Source organism: Carassius auratus, unplaced genomic scaffold, assembly GCF_003368295.1.
Source record: "Carassius auratus strain Wakin unplaced genomic scaffold, ASM336829v1 scaf_tig00020817, whole genome shotgun sequence".
NCBI lineage: Eukaryota > Metazoa > Chordata > Actinopteri > Cypriniformes > Cyprinidae > Carassius > Carassius auratus.
The window spans coordinates 12,561-29,996 of NW_020525061.1; the positions used below are offsets into that span (position 1 = coordinate 12,561).

The 17,436-nt window shown below is 35.4% G+C and overlaps 1 protein-coding gene across 2 annotated transcripts; it reads right to left on the reverse strand.

The window, feature by feature from the left end:
• Positions 1–1,362: 1,362 nt before the first annotated feature.
• Positions 1,363–17,205, reverse strand: LOC113076611 (protein stum homolog). Of its 2 annotated transcripts, XM_026249301.1 has the most exons (4): positions 16,937–17,205; positions 6,991–7,170; positions 5,838–5,846; positions 1,363–2,800 (listed from the first exon to the last, which is right to left on the reverse strand). In XM_026249301.1, exons 1-4 carry the CDS (start codon positions 17,103–17,105, stop codon positions 2,766–2,768), a joined length of 393 nt encoding a protein of 130 aa, XP_026105086.1. In that variant the 5' UTR covers positions 17,106–17,205; the 3' UTR covers positions 1,363–2,765. The 2 variants fall into 2 exon arrangements, with proteins under 2 accessions (XP_026105086.1, XP_026105087.1); XM_026249302.1 differs by lacking the exon at positions 5,838–5,846.
• Between the last annotated feature and the right edge of the window lie 231 nt (positions 17,206–17,436).

Sequence of the window (17,436 nt, forward strand, 5' to 3'; positions counted from 1 at the left end):
TGTTAAAACTTTTTTTATAGCAATGAAAAATGTTTAGAAAGGGTAATTGAGCAGTGACATATTCAGTCCCATTTGTTTGGGTGATGCAGGATGTCTACTACATGAAGAGCATGACATCTATGACATAAATGAGCCTAGTCTTAGTGCAGCTGATTGCTCAATCAGGCTTGACACCTTTTTTGGCCCCACAGTGGTTTTCTCGGAACAGTGGATGTGGACAGGGAGTGACTAAAGATGTCCATATAGATAGAGGCCAGTCGTGCAGCATATGTTCTCGGTGTACATTAGCTTAAACCTCAGAATCTCTCTATTTACCCATCTCTCCTCAGCTGTAAACCAGCTCTCAGTATGGTTCACAAGAGTGTTCATGGTACAGAACAGTTTGTTTGGCATGTAGATCATGAAAGTGTTTGGTTTTACAAGCACGGCTGTACACATAACATTAAATTGTTTACTGAAACTATTCACGGTGCCTTTGGTTGGTTTTAGCACGAGAGACGAGAAAAAGCAGTGAGACTAGAGGAATGCAGGGAAAAAGCCTATGATGAACTGCACGAGGAACAGCCTTATTTGGAGGCAAACGATTATGCTTTGGAAACAGAGACAGAGATAACCCTAGAGCCAGAAACACTATAAGAGGTAGGAAGAGATTTTAGGGGCACAGGTTTTATGTGCTGTTATCTAAAGTGCTCTACTGCACAAAGGGAAAATGACATATTTTATCAAAATCCAAATTGGATATCTTGCCATACAAAAATATTACTTCATAAATATAAAATAAATAAATAATTCACAATATGACTGTTTACTGTATTTTTTTATCAAGTACATCCAGTTCTATGTTCCTAAAACCCAATGCAAAGAAGGAATTAAACCAGCCAAAACAAATAGTGCGAAAAATCATTAAAGCTTGTTTGTTCTGATCCCTCACACTTTTCAGTAACACGGTTTACTCAATACCAAAATTTCATGATTCTTGACTGATCTAACTTGATGTAAAATAGCTAAAACTAAAACTTAAAAAATAAAAAAAACTAATAATAAAAATGACAGAAACACAACAAAATTTATAAAAATTATAGAAAAATAGAAACAATTAAAAAAAATGAATAAAAACTATAGTACTCAATGATACTAAAATAACACTGCTGTCAAGCCGAGCTACATAATAATTAAAACATGATATAAATAAAATATTTAAAAAAATTAAGAATCCACACTCCTATTTAGCAGGATTTTGAGTATCGCAAAATTGCTGAAAATCAAACACTGCTTTGAATTTTGATCATGCTGACAGATGAGTAGCTTTTGGATGTGTGCATTTCTTAATTTGTAATTAGAAAACAAAACAAGACACCGTGTCACTTTTTGAAAGCAGAATTTATTGGATATGGCACCTCTGACATTTCTGGAGATGTGACAGCATCATTGTGTAAGTCTGCTTGGTAACATATGTTTGGCTGTACTATATTTATGCCTTTGGACTTAGCACTGGATTATGTTGTTTGTATTTAAAAGGCAGCACTTAACACAACAGCACACAAATTTACATGACTATTTCACTTTTTGTCCATATTTACAACAAGTCCAAAACAAACACATTCACAGCACACATTCACACCAGAGACCAGCAAATATCCATTAATAACATCCAAAAAAGAGACTCAACCAGATTTAAAAATCTTCAGTGTGAGTTAAATATTAGAAACCAGTTCAGAGTACCTCATATCTGGGCTTGAATTTTTCCAAATATATTGTAAACTCACTCAGCAAGAGCACAAATTCTGCTTACTCAGTTGCTGCAGTCATTTGCGATTGGTGGTTCATTTTTCAATGTCAGTCTTAAATCATAGTGTTTTTACTGTTCTCCGTGCCTTACTCTTTATCAGTCACATAAAAATAACTTGCACTTAATTACGTTATTTCATACCCTATGCATGGGTTGATTAAAGTGGCCAGTCACTATGGCAACTGGCCTACCATGATTCACCAATACTTGGCTGTTTTACTCAACAACAGATAATTACTGGGCAAAAAGGTTATGTTTTTGGCTGATGGTCTCTGGATATTTAAGACTAATAGAGATTAACAATAACAGGTGATGTATTTTTTTGCAGAATACAATGTACAGTATGTTTTATAAATTCACATAAATACACACTTTCTCTTTTATAAGGCTTAATATGAGTAATAAAAACACAGCACACTATAAAGAAATACTGGAGACACTGTAATGCACATGACATTAAAATATACAGTGTTATATATATTCATAGTTCTCTGTGGGAAACAAAATAGGAGTAGTTCACCCAAAAATGAAGAGGCATGAGGGCGAGTTAATAATGCAGGTTCTTTCAGCTACTTCATCAGATACCTCAAAGCTTTTTAACAAATATAGTTATTTTACAAACTCAAATGTCCATAGTGTATATTGGTCAGCTTAATACATTAAGACTACAGAGTAGAGTATGATTAAGATCGATTTTCCCTGACAGGTATAGGATGTGTTCGGCACATAGACGGTTCGCACGTTTGGACAATTTTTAGTGATATTGACAGAATGTTCATGCTCTTCTGCTGTCCCTCAACAGTCAGGTGCCCTTGACGCAGTACCTGACAGGAAGTAGCAGGAGTTGGGCTGAGAATCATGTGGTCAGCCCCTGGATCTCCCAGGCCACGTGGGGTCATCTCAAAGCTCCCATACGTGTTGGCCAGACAGCACGGGAGAAAGGCGCACATTCAGGATTAGGTTTGGAGGACGGCAATCAGAGCTGCTGAGGGGCGGCCTGCTCCCTGTAGCCTAAAGGAAAAGAGCATCAGCGTTCACAAGACAGCTATACTGTATGTATACACTACAGGGGTCAATGTTTTCAATGTCTCCTACTGTATGCTCACCAAGGCTGCATTTATTTGCTTAAAATACAGTAAAAACTGTCAAATTATTTCAAATCATTTTTGAAATATGTAAAATAGTTTTAATTTCTAAATTTCTGAACTTACAACAGCTGTTTAGTGTGACATGATACTTCAGAAATCATTCTAATATGCTGATTGCACAAGAAAAATTATTCTTATTATTAATGTTGAAGACAGTTGTGTTGCTCAATATTTTTATGCAAACCATAATTTTTACCTTGTAGGATACTTTGATGTTTTTGATATATAAATCTTTTGAAACTTCATCCTTCACCTGCATCCTTGCTGAATAAAAGTATTCATTTGTTTCCAATAAATAAATAATACTAACCCCAAAGGTATGGCAAACCGAGTTTAACGTTGAATAAATGCTGGTTGTGTAGCCTTGTTAAATATAATTTTATGACTTGCGTAATGCATGATTTGTCTTTTTTGGAGCCTCCTGTCACTGTATTATAACAGCAGGTTTGGAAGGTTGAGGATGACAATTTTTTTTGTGAACTGTTATTTGAAAAAAGAAGTTAATTAAAATAAAGCTGAAATTAAATACAACTTAAAAATAGAAAATGAACATTAATTGAATTTTGATGAAAAATTTTGCCTTGGCAACTAACTGAAATAAAATAATTTAAAATGTAAAAACGCACTAAAACTGCATAAAATAAAGCTGAATAAAAATATTTAATAAAAAAATAATAGTATTTGAATAAAACTATTATTTACTTGATTAATTATTTTATTACTTTGAATGTTTTCTGTGTCGTTAAATAAAGTCTATAAACCAAATGACCAAACAACATTTTTTTACAGAAAGAAGCCTAAAGAAGGTTTTAAAGCATCCTCAGCATACATAAATATATAAAAAAAATAATAAACAGCCCCTCGCCAACAATGCTACCACTTGGTTTTCATATATATCACCTAGAAAATGCCAGTGGGGTTTACATTTTACAACACTGGCTCCTATCTGTGCACTGAAATGCACAGGTTTTGACTTTTTCTTGCAGTATTTCTAATGAGATGTAGAATGGGAATAGATTGATGACTCATGACCTTCTTAAAGCATTGCATTATAACAGGTTTAAATGCAGATGACTCAATGCATTAAAGCTTTCAAAAGATCAAGACCCAAGCTTCAACTATCAAGCCCTTTCTTTATAGCATGCCAGCCATTTAGTAAACTCTACTGCAAACTTTAAGGCAAATATAGTAGTTAAAGGGATAGTTCACACAAAAATGAACAACTGTTCGTTAGTATTTGTTAATATTCATTGCATTCCAAACCCAAATGACTTTCTTTTTAGCCTAATGAAATTTTGTATTAATGAATCAGTAGATCCAGTTCACAAAACTGGTATGAATGGCTCATAAAATCACCTTTTGTGTTTCAAGAAAGAAAGAAAAACCATGCAGGTCTGGATTATGATTTTTGAGGGCCACTATTACTTTAAATGGTCTTCCAAGGCGGCGAGCCACAAAGGCAAGGCTGCTGAAAGATCTTGTCAAAGGGCTCAGCGTGCAACTGAAGGAGTTAGTGGTGCATCGTCACAGTCTCTGTATGAAGTCACACTTTTGCAAAGCTTCTTTTCTAATGAGCTCTATGGTTCTACTGGCATTTAATGGACAAAGAGTGGATCAAACAGACTGAGAGGAGACTGGCAGATGGCAGATGGTGGGAGGCACATTATCCGAGATGGATCAGAATAAACAGAATGGGAGAAGCCGAGCTTGCAGCAATGGTAGTGATGATGGGCTGAGATGAGTGACCAAGCTGTGTGGACAGCAGACCTGTATCAAATAATTGTGTTTGCATCTAACACTTTCATTAGTGTAATATTTCATAAGTGTTAAAATTATTTGACAATCAACATTTAAATGCAAGAATGAATCCCCTAAATTATCATTCTGTAAAAAAATTGGCATAGAGAGATTTTGGTGTCTCATGTCTATGAACATATAAAATGTACGTAAATGTATAAACTTAATTATGCTAAGTTTAAGCCATATTTTAAGGCAAAATTTCATGCATTGGTGGAAAAGTCAATCTTGGAATGCACTACAACAAGCTCAATGAAAGAAATCATTTTATACAGTTCAAATTTAATTAAAACATAGCTCTTAGACATTTTGTCACTTGTTATTAATTTCATTCAGTTTTCTCATCGGAATGTATCATTTTGTGCTATACTTTTCTGTGACCATAAGTTTTAAATTTAGATGCAGTATCAAAGGAAAATCAGGATAATGTAATTAATTTTAGTTTGGCCAAGAAAGAAACAGTATAAAGGAATAAATTACATTTAAAAATTTATTCAAATATAATTATAATTCTTAAAATATAAATATAACTCTGCATTTTCTTTATAATAATATGTGACCTTGGACCACAAAACCAGCCATAAGGGTACATTTTTTGGAACTCAGATTAATACATCATTATACACCTGAAAGCTGAATAAATAAGCTTTCCATTGATATATGGTTTGCTAGCATAGGACAATATTTGGTTGAGATATTTGAATTTGATCTGGAATCTGAGGGTGCAAAAAATCTATATATTGAGAAAATCGCCTTTAAAGTTGTCCAAAGTACATTTTTAGCAATGCATATTATATAGGCCTAATAAAAAATTAAGTTTTGATATTTCTATCGTAGGAAATTTACAAAATATCTTCATGACAAACATCCTCATGCCTGTGAAAGAAAGTAATAATAAAATTATATTTTTATGCTATTTTATATAGCATTTGCTGCCTCCAAATTAAATTAAGACAATTTTGCATATATAACCATTTTTTTGCAGTGTACAGTATGTAGTATGTGCATGGCCAATGTTTGCAGGCTATGTTTTTTTTTTATATTTGAGACAGGTCTGAGTATAATTAGTGACAAGATAAAAGTCAAATATTTGGTTCACTTACCTTCAGAAACTTTTGATCCAAAAGGTTGTAAAATAGCGAAATAAATAAATAAATAAATGATTAGAATTTTAAATAATATGTTTAAATGTTCAATGACAGTATGAACATTCCACAGTAAAAACATGTGACGAAGTTCTGTGATTTGCTTCGTCCGCCTACACAGAACAATTACTGCAGGGCTTTCAATCCACTCCTACCAGCAGACCGCTCTAATAGTCATTGTTCAAAGGATTCTGGCACCTTCTACAGCCCTGGAAGGAGGAGGTGATATTAGAAGAAGAGAGAAAGATGTCAGGTTGAACATGAACGGAGCTGACTATGGCCCACAGCAGGTTGACCGCTGAAATCCTGTCATCTTCTACACTTACCACGCATGTGAAAGGGATAGTTCACCCAAAAATGAAAATTCTGTCATCATTTACTCACGCTCACGTTGTTGTTCCAAACCTGTCTGATTTTCTTTCTACTGCAGAACAATCACAAAAGAAGATATTTGGAAGGACGTTTCAGCAGTTTTTGCCTATATGATGAAAGTCCAAAACAACACTTGATATTATTATTCCTAATTGTATAGACAAAAACAACCCAAAATATACTTTTTTATATATTTTTGTGTTTGACAGAAGAAAGGAAGAAATTGGAAAGTTTTGGAACAACATGAGGGTAAGTAAAGACATTATATATATTTTTCCCTTTCAATGTACAGTTTGTTCTAGTTTTGCTAGAGATCATTAAAAACAGATCTCCTATTCCTAGAAGAAAAAACATTAAGAATGCATTAAGATGCATTAAGAACCGGGGGGTGAAAACCTTTTGAATTTGAAGATAAGGGTAAATTTAGCTTATTTTGTCTTCTGGGAAACATGTAAATATCTTCTGCAGCTTCTACAGGGGAGTACTAAATGAAAAAAATATGATATTTAGGCAATATATATATATATATATATATATATATATATATATATATATATATATATATATATTTTTTTTTTTACATATTCATTCTTATTCAACATAATGCATGGTTTCTCAAGAACAGTGGGCAGTTTCAGGACAAACAATGGACACAGGTTTTCGCGGGGCTACCGAAACAACCAAAAATATTTCCTAATTGAAAAAGGTGCTTGTAGTGGTTTTATGGAGGAATACTCACTTGCAAGAATGACCATGTCCATTCCCCAGAATATGCTCATGATCCAGCCCACCATGACAATGGCAGTGACGATCTGGATGAAGGCGGCTGCGATGTTCAGCCAGAAAACGCAGCACATGTGTCTGTCGGGAAGATCTGTCCTCGCTCCGCACAGAACCGTGAAGGCTGAGATGAATGTACCTGTCACAAAAATAAAGCGAGATGCCGTCAACATGGGATATATATAAATATGATCCTCTTCTGTGGTTAAAATAGTTAACAAATGCAATATGACGCAAGTCTTGATCTAATCTTAAAACCGCACACTAATGATATCATTCATCATAGTGTGAATAATACCATACATTACAATAAGGTCTGAGACATAATTATGGCATAAAATATTAACAGAGGAGCTTGAATATAAATTAACATGGTGATTTTAGGAGCAGTCAGTGTCAGCTTCTATTACATCCGCGGTCTTGGTTGAAGTTAATGTTTGTTCTGTGCTTAAAAGATTATCATTGAATAATAAGTCATATGGATTATTTACAAATCACAAATATGTTGTTGTTGTTTTTTTGCAAAGACAAATAAACATTTGTTGCATGTTATTTAAGATATGAAGATATTCCTTTCATGTTCACTTTAAAGAGCAGAACACTCTGCTTTTAAATCTGGACACAAAGCAATTCCAAGGAGATATTTTCAGTATTTAAGTATGTGTTATGCTGTTCTGATCTATCCGCAGATCTGCAGGACTAGTCTGAAGAAGAGTCTCATTTGGAAACTTTTGGGAACTTTAACCAACATAGTACTGTAACTCGCCAAGACAGATATTTATTTTTTTCTATCCCCCTCATTCCAGGGCAATTAGGTTATGAATAGCTTTCCATTTTTGTAAGGCCGATAAGCATAATTCACACTGAAGGAGTGTGAGCAAGCAGACAGCACTATGCTGCCAAGCACAGCTTAGCATCTCATTAGTGTTATCACAATAATAGATTCTAATAGGGAGGACAGCGGCTGAACATTAGCATAGCACACAAAACTGATGAGCCTCCTCATTATGAGAAATGTACTTTATTCACCCCGGATACAGCCTGTTCTTTAGTTAACAGTATGGTCTGCCACTATAAAATGCTTGGCTGTTATTGAGAAGGACTGGGATAGAACCTCTTAAGTTTATCATCCGGAAGGGGCTTTCCAAGTAGAGAAGGGAAAACATCACTTTTCACAGCTTTTTATTCCCACGGCCGTTATACAAACAATACATTCACTGTACTTCCCCCAAAAGCAGACAGCAAGGAATTATAGAATGAGTGTAGGAAATGCTGATAGTCCCTAGACTTGAGGAGAAGATATGCATAAGCATTTTTTTGAACATACAGTATATATGTTTTGTAACCCAGATTTTGAATGGCAGTGTATACAGTATAAATTGAAATTCAATATGTGTTATATATTAAATATAATTTAAAACTGACATATAGATAGCTATGCTATGCTTTCAGTCTGCAAGGCTGAGTAAAGACTGCTCAGGTCTTAGTGACAAACAGAGCCTTGAGTGTTTGTAGCACTCTAATTAAACTGAATGACGTGAGGACCCCCACTCCACCATATTATTAAACACACACACACTTGCAGGTCAAATCAGCTGTGTGATCTAGCATCAGGCTGTCAACAATGCTTCTGCCTGTCAAACTGAATTAAGCACAGGATACCCAGGCAAATGTCTGCTTGCATATGGCACACATATAATTTAGAGGCCACATCGCACGTCATAACTATTCAACAGAGACATGCACACATTCACACTCTGTGAAGAAGGGATGCTTGAAGATAAGATACAGTAGGGTGGTGAGGGGTCCTAGTCCCTGCATATTAGGCTCACAATCACTATAATTTCCCTCAGCCTTCCCTCAGAGTGGGGGAGTTTAATTATCCTTTTCAGTTCCCTTTCTACTGAGAGAGACAAACATTGCTAGGAGAACATGTGTGGAAGTTCTCAGGTGCCAGTGTAGTTTTTTTTTTACGCTCTAAGATGTTTTAATGTTTTAAACATACATACTGTAAGCACATTTGATATAAATAGTCGTGGTGATCCTAGGAGCTGCAAGGAATGAAAATCAGTTATCTTCTCTCCCATTGTTCACCCTCTTCAGACTGGAAGCTAGTGGATGCACCATTCAGTTTCAGGAAGTCGTTCATAGACTCTTTACTTGTTGATTGCACATATTGATTGAGTTTCTTTAAGTCAGACAGCATGGTTTGGCAAGCCATTGCATAAAACTGGAGAGACAAAGAATGACCTTAAGTCTAACAAAAGAGAGATTTCAACACGCTCTCCTCTCTCAGATTTAAATAGAGCACAAGAGTAGGGTTATAGAGGTTATAATTCTATTCAAAATCTCCATAGAGATATTGATTTTTAGCAATAAGGAACAAACATTTCATGAAGACCTATGCTTTTAAAAATATAAATTCCAAAAAGGTATTAGAGAACCGTTTTTGCTCTGTGAAGAAACTTTTGTGCAATAGAAGTTTTCCATGGATGGTAAAGGTTCTTCATGGAACCACTGATGCCAATAAAAGTGTTCACATCATACGTCATTTGTTTACAACATGTGAGACACGTTTTTTTAATGGATAAGCTTTTTATTAAACTTCTCATGAATCGATGCAGTGCAACAACCGCTGAGTGGCAACAAACAGCTTGAAAGATCAAAGCCAATTTTTTTTAATAACTCAAACTGAATTCTTCTGAAAGAAGAAAGTCAGATACACCTAGTATGACTTCAGGGTGTGTAATTTATGGCTTAATTTTCATTTTTGGATGAACTAATAATACTTTACAACTAACTAATAATATTTTACAATTTTGATTAAGCCAGTAGTATGCTCTACCACTGAGCCACAGGAATATGTGATAAAGCTAAGTGATAAAAACTAAGCAGAGTTCATATAGCACCTCTCTAACATTTAACGTTACACACGCAGTGTTTGGTGCACAGGTGAGTAAACTATGCCCGAGAGCTTGATGTATTATAGAGTCATTCTGAAAGCGAGGTGAAGGATTAGCCTCAAGGTAGGCCTAGGAAACATGCACAGCGACTATTCCGGAAATTGAAAATTCCACAACAGCTCTGCGGCCTCTATTTATAACAGCTCAAGGATGAGAGCCAAGACAGCTTGAGAGGAGAAGCGACAAAGTCAGTCTGACGCCCTGCAGCCATCACAGTTTTCAGCCATTCTGTGAGAAGCTGATTACTCATCAGTCATTTACTGGCTCTTCAATCCCTTCCGCAGAGAGAGTCATTTGGGTTAACACTCTCTTTTATGAGGCTCACAGCACCAGTACTGCCCATTTAATGCAGACTTTAAGGGACAATTTCACGTGACTGGGCCTTGAGAAGATCAGAAATGAGAAAACATGCTAGAACAATTTGTGATATGAAATCCCAAAAGTTAAACTGCCCAAAACTTCCCAAAAGTTAAACTGCGATGAACTTGTGCTTTATTGCCAAATCTTACAATCTATTTTTTTCTGTTCACTGGGTTTGCTGTTTATTGCTAATATACTCTCGGCCATTAATCACACTGCAAATCTTAGGTAATCTGAAGCAAGAGCAACAGTGTAATTATCGGGTGTCTCTACTGACAGCGTAGCCCTATTCAAAATGAGACCAATAACAGTCTCTGAATGATGTTATCTCATTCATCTCATTTTGTGAGTGAAGAGAACGTCTGTATAAAATTAGAAGTTACAGCGCTCAGTTGTCTTCTATCTGCTGCCAAAAATGTTAAGCTGAAAGCCATTTTTCTGCTCTCTAAGTGAACTATTGTCACAAAAACACCAACTGTGCCCTCATTCTGGTAATCATGTATAATATAATAACTGAACTGAATCTATCAGCTGCAATTTAATAAAATAAATCTCATACTTTTGTCTGAGATGTCCCATGGTTTCTTTCACTGCACTTCCAAGAGACATTAGTTTCCTATTTGTTTTTCTTCTTTTCCTTTTTTTTTATGTTGTGTCTCAGCCTTATAAGACATGTCCTCTGTCCGCCTACAGTCCGTTAACTGACTATCTGATGCATATTTTACACAAAACTGGGAAGGTTTTTTGAGTCTGGCTGTCTAGTTCAAATCTAACATTGTCCAAATATGCACATACTTCCCTACTACAGTGCATGTAAACAGCAATATGTAAAATAAGCATTGTATTTGCATATGAAGTATCATGGTAACAGAGAACTGAACTAAGAGACAGACTACCATTCAAAAGTTAGGGGTCTGTCACATTTTTTTATGTATTCTTATTTTATGGTTATCAAGAATGCTTTACTTGTTTAGAAAAAAAAAGTTACGTTTAGAAAAAAAAAGTTACATGGTGAAATATTATTACAATTTAAAAGTGTTTTCAATTTTTCTTTATTTTAATGTTATGTATCCAAATGATGGTAAGTGATAATATTTTTGAATCGTTATAAATGTTTTCAAAATGTATATAGAAAATATATATTAATAAATAAATAAAAATAAATGAATATAATAAAAATAAAAGAAGACGTAAGGTCGCATAGAAGAATCCTCTACCTGACAGTAACAGGCTTCTCTGCATGTCTGTTTTTCCTCTGTAATTGTTTGCTTTATGAAAAGCTTAAAAGAAGCTTTTAACTTATTATTAAAGGTCTAAAAGAAGTAATGCAATCTATAACGATAACATAAATTTTTTTGCCCGTTTAAGTGCACTTTGAAGAACCCCCTTGGAATGAATTCATTTGCTTGCTTATCTATCTCTTTCAATCTTAGAGGAGACAGGCAGGCAGGCTTCTGCTAGCATCTGCTGTCATGGAAACTAGAAGAGCACCAGGGCTAGAGCGATAGGTTCAATTCAAAGAGTGTTGGGATAGCATAGGCATGAGCAACACAAATCACTCAAATTGTCCTGCTGAGAAAATAGTTTAAACCAGGTGGTCTGCACCTAAACTGGCCCACCAGCTTAACCAGTAGAAGATCAGCAAACCAACCAAGATCAGCAGGGTAATCACTGAAAACACTTCTGTCATTTTCAGATCTCTGGTTAATGTCATTTACTGTACATTCCTGGTTGGGTAAAAATATCTTGTGGAAATTAGAAAATTAAAGCAAAAAAAATTAAAAAGCCATTATTTCTAGAATAAATTATTCAGGACATTCAGTTTTAGCTGTGTTTCTGAAGCTAAATGCAATTGAAGTGGTCGACCTTTGTCATTTCTTTGCACTTTAACACTCACATTTTAAATGATACTCAAATTTTAGGCTTAAAGTACAGTCCATTTCAAACAAGGGTTTTATATGATTTTCACTATACATTTCCATCTATTTTTGGAAAGCTTTTAGCACTTTATTATCCTTCCCTTGGATGTATTAAATGACAGAAATCTTCATGCTCACCACAAAATGTCTTTCTTTTTTTTCCCATGTGAAAAGACTTCCCATTTAGATTCAGATCAGGTCAAGATGAGAAGTCAACAGTTTTCCACTTTTAGACCTTGAGAAACTACTTTCTTTGGATGAAATTCTATCCATATCTTATTACTTCTAAACCAAATATATTTGTAAAAAGGCTACATATTTGGCCACACAAAGCCTGAATTAAAACAAGATTTTTCTAGTATGCCTGAACAAATGGTGCAAATAAGCATGCAAGCCTAACATTAAAACAGCTGTGAATCCAACTGTCAAAATAATTTTGATGCCACAGATTTTCAGAATGGCTGAACACACAAAGAAAAAAAGTGTAAAAAAATGCAAGTCAGGAGTCCATTGTCACAATTTAATTTTAAATCTGCAGTGTTGGATAGGAAAAATTGTTTAAAACCAGACGGATTTACTAAATTGCAGCTCAGAGTGATTCAGCACAGGTAATGCATTATGGGAAGTGAAGCGTTTTTCCATCAAGGTCAACAAAAGATCATTTATTAACTATGATAAAATATCTATCCATCCATCCATGCAAACTTTGCTGTTTTAAGTAAAATTTCTAGGAGGCGCGTTTCTGTGAATAAGCATACATTTTTTATCGTATAGGCGTTTCGTCCACACGGATCCGGCGTTTTCGTAAGGTGAAACCGCTATTTTTTGAAACCGGGTCCCAGTGTGGATAAATTTGAAAAAGCCGTCTTTGCGTTTTCGTCTGGACGGCTAATCCGTATATTTTCTGAAACGATGACGTCATCAGCCCACGTCTCCCCCCTAGTCAGACACCTCTACGTCACGTAACAGCAACAAAAACATGAACAAACACTGAACGATTGTCTTTTTATTAACTAACATTAACACAGATTAATAAATGTATTGTTCCATGTTCGTTTGTGTACCACGCGCAAGGTTTATGAGCATAATCCAAGTCTTCTTCTCAGTTTTTAGTGTATCTCTGTGGCAGAATAACAGCACCACATACTGGTCTGGCATGTATACTACATCATTTTGCGGTTTCGTGTGGACACGGATATTTCTTGAGACAAGGAAAAAAAAGATTGGATTGGGGTAAGGTCCATCTCCGTGTGGACGGGTTAGTTTAGTCACAGTCACAGTCTGAAGCAACTTAATTAAAAGTATGCTTATTGCATTATTAGCGTCAAAGAACTGTTTAATACAACACCGCAATTTCATTGTTTGGACATGAAATATATTAATAAGACCCTCAATTTGTGCACATGAAAATATGCATGATTTGATGATTTGAATCTAAACTCATCTGGCACCCAACACATGCCTGCAAAAGAATAGGAAATTAAAGGTGAGGAGAGCAGGTTGTCAAGCATGACTCACTAACTAGAGTGGTAATGGTCTCAGACAACCCGAGCACAGACTATGTGCTCAAGAGAGCCCCATTTGGCTCTTGGCATTTTCCCTTGTATCATCGTCTTCCAAACATGGGCTCTCTTGTCATAATATTCCGCTCTAGTTTATGTATGAGCACTTGTGCAGCAGACAGGAGCTCAGTAAACTATGCCCACATGCACAGATGATACAAGACAGGCACATTAGTGCCTGCAGAATGCATGTTCGTTCTGTAAGTATTTATACAGCATATGCACTGATTCATACTGAACGCTTGCGTCCTCCAAAAGCACTCCATGTCCTCCAGACTCCAGAGGGACTGGCCGAAACTTGAGGAGGAAAGGCTATGATGAAGTGGACTGCAAGATTAAATGAGTTGAGGCACAAGTCCGATAGTGGTATCCTGATGGATGAAACCATTATTGACATAAACACCAGAGGGCCACAAGTGGCTGAGTGATGCGGTCACCGGGTTGATTACTGTATGTTCAATCTAACTGCAACTGTCAGAGATGGATTCCAAGCTCTGCAAATGTCCTGGATGCATACGTCTGGTCAAAAATGCCGTAGAAGAGCTGAATATTTCTCATGCCCTGGTAAAAGTAGGGCTGGCTTGACAATATTGATTACTAGTTTTTAAATGTGCAGTAAGTTTCTAAGAAAACTGTTGGTTTTTTAAATCAACAAAACAAGCATGCCCCTACTTAAAAAGGATCATGTGTTGATATATCTGCCCCCAAATTCACAAACATGCCATGTACTTACTGGTGATTGGGTACAAGTGTGTTTTGGCACTTGGTCTCATTCACTTTCAAAAGCGTTTCTCAGAAATTGCTTACTGCACCATTAATTGACTGACATTTTGAAGCACCGATATCAATTTAATGTGACATAATTTAACACCTGGGTTCAATTGGCAGTGCAGAGATTAACCAATCATCTCTTTCTTTTAACTACTAGCTATAGTATAAAATAAACATGAATGAACTTCAGAAAGCATGATAAAAAACAATACAACTTACTGAAATGTATTATGTCTCATGTATTCACTCATTTTGTTTTAAATACAAAAAGTGGTCAAAAAAACAGTTCGTAAAAATGTGTCATGCTACATTTACCTCAGAGAAGACACTTAATACACTAACCTGTTATTGGCATCTCTTTTATTGCAAGTTTTAATAAATTTGTCATAGGACAACCACAGTTTAAATGTTGCGATTTTACCACAACTAGAAGTAGAAAAAAAAAGATTAAAAAAAAAAAATCTATATTTGTACACAACTCAATCAATTTAATAAATATATCCAAACAAACTGAAATCTGATTCAAGTAGAGAAGCTTGTGAATTGAAATCTAATCAATTTGTAAAATCTGTGTTAACAAAAAGGGTTAATCCATATCTGTGGGGTTAAAAAAAGAGATATCAGATGTACTGCATTATCCATAAAAGGCCACCTATCAAGACAATTCACTTATATAAGCAGTGACTCAGGTGCAAAATAACCAGGAGTGTGATCCTTTTATTACTACTACTAGCTTTTTACAAAGCCTTCAGCCTTATTAGACATAAGGGAGATCAATATTCATCTGCCATGTGTGCTTTTATACTTTGAAAGCTGCAAGCTACAAAGTGATGCTTTAAATGTGTCTGTCTAATGCAGTGGTACTAGAATTCTTAAAGAGAAAATAAAACAACCCATCTGGTCTTTGAAGACAGACATCTTGGCACAATCTATTGGCAATTAAGAAAAAGCAATGTTGGATGAAAGAAAATGATCGCAAAAGCTGATCACACACATGACCAGATACCAGAGATTAGCAATTACTTAGACCGAACTAACATGATTGAGAATCAAGTTGGAAATGACAATATCGAGATGGATGAACGGACCGGCTAGGAAGCAGAAAAGGTCAAGTTATCAATCAGGGGTAACGGAGTGGATGCAATTATTTATGATCATCTTGATTATCTGTTCTGGTATGTTCTCGGATGCACGTGATGGATCTGTTACCACACTTCAAAAATTGGACATGATCTGAAATAAAAACAGCTCATATTGAATCCTGACCTAAATGTCAGCGAGAAACAGGATCTGATCCTGATCGTGTCCAGATACTCCAAGTGTGTTTTGGTTCTGTATGGGTCGATAAAAAATAATGTTGTTTTATGATTATAAAAATTATCTGTATTAAACACATGTTCCTGGCTGTTAGAAATATAATCATTTAATTCATATTTAAAAATAATTTCTAACAAAAATGACCATGAAGTACAACATACCTCTTATACTTGACTACAGTGTAAGCATATTAATTTAATACTTTGTTTTCACAAAAATCATGCATTTTTAAATCACAAGCCAAAATAGGCCTATTATATAATTTACTTTGGGTTTTACCATATGACAACTTGAACTAATCATTATATAATTTCCTGATTATGTTTTTTTTTTGTCACATAACAACAATATGGCTTTCTACATGTTGCTTGTACCACTTTCATAAAAACAAAACATATTCAGTATTTAATTTCCAAAGCAATAATAACACAAGGTTGGCCAACCTACTCAAGGGTCATCTTGTTGAGATTTTCAGCCTTTTGACGAGACTTTTTCTTCATTGTACAACCCACACGTTTGACTTCATGCCCCACAAACACATAAAAATAGATTTTAATTCAGAAATTGAGAACTTGTTCATTGTAGGTGGATCCATTTGTCTGTATGAACAGCATTTGTCTGTTTTGGCTGTGTAAAGTAATAGACACGTACAAAAAAATTAACGTTATGTCATTGACCCATTAACAGAAACATCACAAAAAAATTTTAACAAAAACGAATTAAGAATTGCATGAATGGATTCAATTAATGAAAACATACAATAATCGTTAATCAAAATATTTAGACATTCAAATCGCAATTGCAAAGTAGCCTATAAAAAAATAATTGCAAGCATGTATATTTAAACTGTATAAGTAGCCTATAGCTTATTCAAAGCAAATTTAAATGACTTAAAGCGCGCACTGAAAGAACTTGTTGATGGAATGTCGATTATTTCGGGTGTAAGAACAGTGTTATTTCTCGCAGGTCAGGTGGTTGTGTGTAACTGGAGCGAATCGCCTCGTTGTACTCACCCAGTCCGGGCACAAATGTGTTGAGGAACAGGCAGATGACAGCTACTGGGAAAGGCATATAGGGGATGGCAGCGCGTAAAGCTCCTTTCTTCTCTCTGACTTGAACAACAACTCCACTGGTAGAAGAAGAAACTCCTTTTTCGTTCATTTCTGTGTCTTTCTGGTCCATTTCCCGATTTTTAAACTACTTGCGAAGCTTGAAATCCTCGTTTTGGTTTGTACTGGACACTATCAGGAGCAGCTCCAGAGCTTTGTGTTGATATGAGAGCGCGCGCAGTGGAACGGTAGGCGTCACTCGGTTACTACCGTGTCAGTGAGCGATAGTACAGTAGATCGTTACACAATGGATTTAAAGTCACAGTGGTGATTTAAATTGACCTATTAGTCAGGTTATAATTAGATTATCCCTATTGGATGCAATATTACTGACATCCAGTAACTGATGCTCAGTGTCTTCAAACGCATGTAAAACAGTAGTTAAAAGTATTTCGTTCACACCA